Source organism: Hipposideros armiger, unplaced genomic scaffold (genome assembly GCF_001890085.2).
Source record: "Hipposideros armiger isolate ML-2016 unplaced genomic scaffold, ASM189008v1 scaffold_49, whole genome shotgun sequence".
In the NCBI taxonomy this organism is placed as follows: domain Eukaryota; kingdom Metazoa; phylum Chordata; class Mammalia; order Chiroptera; family Hipposideridae; genus Hipposideros; species Hipposideros armiger.
The window spans coordinates 3,820,089-3,826,744 of NW_017731399.1; the positions used below are offsets into that span (position 1 = coordinate 3,820,089).

At 41.7% G+C, this 6,656-nt stretch overlaps 1 protein-coding gene across 2 annotated transcripts in view; it reads right to left on the reverse strand.

The window, feature by feature from the left end:
* Positions 1-1,145: 1,145 nt before the first annotated feature.
* The window catches only part of PSEN1 (presenilin 1), a 77,400-nt gene continuing 71,889 nt past the window's right edge, over positions 1,146-6,656 (reverse strand). For both annotated transcript variants that reach the window (XM_019640425.1, XM_019640424.1), the window contains exons 11-12: positions 6,165-6,283; positions 1,146-4,869 (exon numbers count right to left, since the gene is read on the reverse strand). In XM_019640425.1, coding sequence (XP_019495970.1) covers positions 4,714-4,869; positions 6,165-6,283 — 275 coding nt within the window. In that variant the 3' untranslated portion in view covers positions 1,146-4,713. The remainder of the gene's footprint in view (positions 4,870-6,164; positions 6,284-6,656) is intronic.

The following is a 6,656-nucleotide window of genomic DNA, read 5'->3' on the forward strand; positions in this document are numbered from 1 at the left end:
CCTATGTGATAATTTTTAGAAGATCTAGCACATGAAATATCTGCATTGTACTACAACAAAATGTCCTGTAAGTTGTTTTGACAGTTTATACATTACTTTAAGTATTTTCTAGAAATTTTTTTTTCAAAAACTATTAATAGTTGTTCTGAGATGTCTCATAAATAGGTTTAATGTTACACCCTTCAGAGGTGTGGCCTGCTATTATCCACACCACTTTATTCTGTGTGAAGGATAGAAAACAATGCATTTGTGTTCCTAAACTGTTTCCTGATCGTTGCTGAACACTTCTCTCAGTTACACATTATACTACTTTCATGTAAGAAAACTAGCACAGCTGGGTTCATGCGCGCTTTATTCATTTGACGAATACAGGAAAATCTGCAGTCATCTGTCAAAATAACATCTTCCCAAGAATTTGAAAGGTATTTAAAAAAAGATATATTCACAGTCTGTCTGAATCATGTACAAAGCAGCGTCTGCAGAAGCAAAAGCCAGACAATAAACACGTGAGTAAACGATCCTGTGGAACCCACATCCCAGCCCCGCCAAATGCAGAGGAAACAAGACAATTCTATACTCGCTATTCCAGTTGAGTTTGAAACTGCCCTGTTGCAGCAATTACTCATTTTAAAAGGAAAATTGTTTTCTGGGCAATCTTTCCTGCTCCACAGACCAGACTGAAGTGCTAACATTCCTGGGCCCAGGGCAGACCCAACTTCTTCCTCAAGGCAACGCTGCAGCTGCCTGAGGCCCTGGGAAATGGCCTTCACATTTGAGAAGAGTTCATTTCAGCTCTCGGCTCACTTCTAATAAACACACATCTGAGATGTACGCTACCAGAGGGGAGGACTGTTTAGATTATGCTGTTCAGATGATCTGGGACATGGGCATGAGGACAACCTTGTCGGTAAACTCTGCTCGGCAATTTCAATGAGGGTTGTGAAGAGCTGAAACCATTGTTTTTAATCTCCTGTGTTTGGGAAATTCAAAAAGAGGTGAGAAGAGGGTCAGCCGAGTGGCTCAGTTGGTTAAGAGCTCGCTCAAGAGTTCAAGCTCTGAGCAACAGTAGTTCGATTCCCAGCCCGAGCTGAGCTGCTGCTGAGCTGCCTGAACAGGTGGCAGGATGGCTCAGCTTAAAAAAAAAAAAGGTGAGACGATCACAAAGATCACTTCTGGGCTCCAACTTACAATAGTGATATTGTTTTACCCCGGGGCAAAACCAAATGTCCATTTTTCAAGTCTCTTCCCAAACTCGGCATACAGGATACCCTTGGAGGTGAGAATGGCAGGTCGACTGTTCTGTATAAACTACTCAAAAGCAAATTTAGAGAAAAAGGAGTACTTGACTGAAAGAATGGGTTTCTGGAAAAATCAAGTCAGTATGATAACATCAATTTTAATAACAGTAACTGAAAGGCGTAATTGATAAGTACCCAATATTTTAGAGACGTTAAAGATGGCATATGCAGAAAACAAGACAACAGCTGCATTCTGAGGACAGATCTTATGCATCCTTACATCTTTAGGCTCCACACCATGGAAGACATTGAACAAATCTTTTCATAGTGGTTTCTGAACTTCTTCCAGGACTGGCTCGTCAATGGGGAAACGTGCACGGCTGGGCACTGGAGGTCAGGATCAGGAGCTTCCTTGAGACACCTGACCCTGGAGGGTCTTATGTGGCAGCTTAACTTCTGTCTCACACTCTAAGAATTATAATCAAGACTATATATATATAAGGTATTTTGAGAACAAGTACTAAACATATTATTTGTTCAAGCATCCATTATGGAAGAAGGGTTTTCATAACCAAGGGATTTTTTAAAAATGGGGATCTAGGAATTTAAAAGTAAAAACACCACCTCTTTAGTTGTTGCTTCTATAGTGAAATCAATAATTTGCTCACTTATGAATATTTCAACTTACTTAAAAGGCTATTTTTTTCTGATCAAGAAATTTAGTCAGTGAGAGCTGTAATTGATCCTAAGACTACACACTAACCTAGTGAGAATCAAAAACAGGCAAGTGAGCCTTTCTTCTTTGAAAACACTACAAATCTTCCAAATATGGCTGGTACTTCCACAGGCTAGTTTGCAGCCACATTCTGTATATAAATGCTCTTTACTCTGTAGGCCAGTCAGACCCAGACGTCAGCGGTCGGTTTTTCCTAGTTTTTTTCCTCGTTCTAATTGAGCAGATTGGCTTGGCTGCTTGTGGTTTCTTTACCGTTTGTGTTGCCTGGGCCACCCCCTGGCCTGTGGGAAATCAACAGTGGACCTCCTCAGTGGAACTGCTACTATTTTCTCTGGTGACAGTGATTTTTCATGGTGGAACGCTAGCATTTTGATACTTCAGAGACAACTGTATGGATTCTAAGAAGATTTGAAGAAAAAGTTCTGCATCTGAGATTGGTGATTTAAAGAAATAAGATGTGTTCTCTGTCTATGCTGAGATGTGGTTCCATCTTGTAGAAAGTGACAGATTTATTGCAGTCTTTCTACGTGGGACAATAACACGTAGGGTGGATTTAAACACACACACACACACACACACACACACACACACACACACACACACACACACACCACATATCCTCTTCATGAGCCTTTCATGAAAGCTACAGCACATTTGGGACCCTAACACTAAGTACTCTAGATAGGGCTCCCTCGAGACTGCTTCAAATCATAAATTGGTGTTCAGGTGGCTTTGTTGTAGCTGTTGAATCACATGTCTTTCTAGAAGATAATACTTACACTGCCACATGTTGAGGAGAAAAAGGGGGAAGCTTGGAAAAAAGGGGCTAAACAACAAAAAAGAGACGAGAGAAACTACTACTACTGCTCTTTCTTTGCACAGCTTACTTTTCCTACCGTTCTCAACTGCCTAACAGGAGCCAGTTTTTACTTACACTCAGGTTAGCACCAGCACAACGCTCCTACACTTAGTTTCTAAGAAATAGTCCATAACAGAGAACAGGTATCCTAAACTCTACGGAGAACCCCAAACCAGATGGCAGAGCAGGCTGAGAGAAGGCGGGAGGAGGAGAAACGCTAGTCTTTGTTCAGCCACAGCGGGAGCTAAGTTCCTCACCAGTCCTTCCAGTCAGATCACCACGGCGGAAGGCTGTGTGGGGCAAAGACGGGTTGTGCCCTGGCACAGCTTCCTTTAGAGGGGTGTGCCCGTGGGCTGCTGGCTCTGTTTATGTGCATTGTCCAGCTGAGCTGCATAGAGCCTGAATGCCACTGCCCAGTTCACACAGAGGTACACTGAAAGAAAAGGTAATGCAGAAGGGAAACCACCAAACACCCACTGAGAGGTTCTTGAGCAACAACTTGGATCTCCGCCTTAACATGTGCCCATGGGACATTAGCTCATTTTGTCCCAAGACTGCTGGGGATCCCTCTTTCTTCTCTTGGTAGCTGGTTCTCCCCGATCCGAGGTTCTTCCACAGCTCACCAAGGGACATCATGGCTTTCTCCAAACTCTTGCTTTGTGCTCGTACCACTGATCCATAAACTTTATAAACCACCAGCTTTTGGCTATTGGTTGGAATTCTGACCTACTGCCGAATAGGTTGTAGTAAAAAAAGAAAAACCAGGACAGAAAGTGCTTCACCAGCCATTTTACTCTTCTTTAATGCTACTGTCTTTGGGCGCACACAGTATTTGCTATTGAAGAAATGACGACAGTGAGGCTGATAGCACTGATTCATCACACATTCTTTGCACCACACAAGGTAAAATCCTAGAAGAACCGTTATCATCTGCTATCACAACCGAGCTGTCTTATTTGCTGTGTAAAAGGAAGGCTTGAGGGGAGTGAAGGGAGAGACGGAGAACACAGAGGCATCGGGGACAAGTGAACCTACAAGAACGTCTAAAAGTTAGGAATTTGATGGTAAATCCAGAATTTACCTAATGGTGATAGGGAATCGTTGAGCTAGAGTTCCACTATTTCCAGAAATTACTGAATTTGGAAACTAAGGTTAAGACTTTTAAGATAAAGCAACCTCAGATAAATTCAGACTGGCCTTGGGAAGAAATGGCAACCATCGATGATGATAAGTTTCAGTGCTTGAGAACAAAAAGTGTCAAAATCAACTTATACATCAGACTTGACTCAAGGCGAAAAAAACATCTTACTTAAAAATGATTAAGTCTGCAGCAAAAAAGTCTGAAAGTGAAAGTTTGAGCCCCTTTCCACAATTCCATTTTGCTGCTGGTGCCTGTTCTTACAGTACCTCCTGAAAAGGGTTAGAATTCAATACAGATTTATTAGGTTGATTTTCAACATGTTGCTTAAGATGATGAGTCCTGTTTGGTTTCCATCACTTCATTTAACCTCTTGGTAATGGTAGTCCTGAGAGTCTGCAGTGTTGGTACAATCCGCCTGTGACCAAGGGTCAAAATGTTGGTGGGAGCACAGCAACTTCTTGGCCCATCACTTGTCCTTGTCCTTGTCCCTCAAATCTGGCTGTTTTGCACTGAGGGATTCAGTCCACCACGATGATATATGTTTAAAACCATTTTCTGTAGACACCTCCTTCCTGTGCCCAACAGTGCAGGTGGTCAGGAAGACTTGGAAGGAAGCTGCAAAAAGTCCAGTCAGGAATCTTGACTTTGTTAGAAGTGGACACAGGGAAACACCTTTGTCCTTCCCAGATTTTACTATAGTCAAAGGAGAAAAATCCATGGGATTCTAATTGCAAATATGCTAGATATAAAATTGATGGAATGCTAACTGGTCCATAAAGGGCTGCACAAGATAATCTGTGGCAAAGTAGAAGACAAGCCCAAAGGTGATAGAGATCGGAAGAGCTGGCAATGCTTTCTTGAAAATGGCGAGGAGTAATAACGTAAGGCACAAACCCTGTGGGGAAAAGGGGAAAGACAAAACCTCAGACATGACTATGAAAGTATTTCATGTAAAACAACTCAACCACAGATCTTGGTTTTAATTTAGTGAACTGAGTACTATCCTTTGAGGTTAAATTTTAGAACAAATGTTTCCATGAAACCTGGAAACAACTTTTATTTTCCTTTGCAACATAGGGCTCATTACGCACACACTCTTGATTCTTCATCCCCTAATTCTAGGTAAGGAATAGAAACTGAAAATAAGTAAAACTATTTTTGAAAAACATTTAATAATACAGAGACTTCTATCGAAAATACTGAGTTGGCTACTGTGAGTTTTGTTGGGCTGGCTAAAATCCCAGAGGTGAAAAGCACTCCTTATGCTGTGTGGAGGCAAAGATGCTTACAGAACACACCGATAAAAGTGTATTTATGAAAGAACATTGCTGCTTTCTTGGAAACACAGGGCAGCCATATAACATAGTCCATTTTTTACTCTAGTTACTGAAACACCAACTATAAATTCTGGAGGCTGAGCATCATTTCAGGTTTACCCAGTGTAAGCAATTTTCTTCTTAAAAGGATATAACACATCCAGAAAGCTAACCTCCAAAGAGAAATACAATACATGAATATTGTAACTGGTCATATTATCATGATAAACCACAAACGTAATCACAAAATAAATGCAATGTAAAGGCTCTCATCTAACTCCACTCACATATATCAAAGATATCACATCTTTAGTAAAAAAAAAAAAAACAGTAAGAAATATCGTCTGAGTGATTTACGTAAATCAGTTTTGAAAGCTTCAGGGCTCATGGCACCTCGAGATCTGAGTGAGATCACACATTGTGTTAACTTGCGTCACCTCCCACTTGCTGTGCCTGTATGCAGTAGGCTGTGGAATTAACTGCAAAACCACCACCAAACTCAGGGACTAAGTGAGCGTCTACTGACCCCTTTAAGACACAGTTAATTTCCTACGTATCTGTGCTGCTTAAAGCAGTGGTTCCTAATCAGAAGTACTTTCCAGGATTTCCTGGGGAACTTTAAAAATAAGGTACAGAATTGAAACCAATTAAATATCTCAGGGTGGGAATGCAGTTTTAAAAGATTCCAGGTGATTTTAATGTGTGGCCAGGTGGAGAACTACTCAGGTGAGGTCCAATAATTTGTTTTTAAAAAGCTCCCCAGGCGACTGGGACTATCAGCCCAAGTGGGGTTAAAATGGGAATGCCTTAAAGGGACAGCATGATCAGTTTTGAGGTGAGGAGCTCTGACATGTTTCTATCAGTGCATACTTACAATTAATATGGCTACAAAACAGGCTATGGTTGTGTTCCAGTCTCCACTGGCTGTTGCGGAAGCCTTACCGACCAGAACACTGTAGAAAATGAAATCTCCTAATCCAAGTTTTACTCCCCCTAAAAAGGAAAGATTGCAAACATGAAAAAAGTTTGTCACTCTTTGTTATGATTTCACAATTCAAAAATGTCAATGCTCCACTCCACCCTGCACGGAATGAGATGTCAGCAAATGATCTCATACAAAATTAGGCAGCAGCTAAGTTTCCTCTTTCTTTTTTTTTTTTTTAAAGATTTTTATTGGGGAATTGGGGGGATGGGAACAGCGATGGGGAATTGGGGAAGGGGAACAGGCAAGTTGCTGTCGTTTTGTTCTTCAGTCTAGTTGTGGAGGACGTTGCTTCACTGGCCCAAGTTGGCACCATCTTTACGCTCTTCCCGGGCGAGGCAGATCAGTCGCCGGCTTCTGGACAGCCGCTCTGCGGCTGCTGGC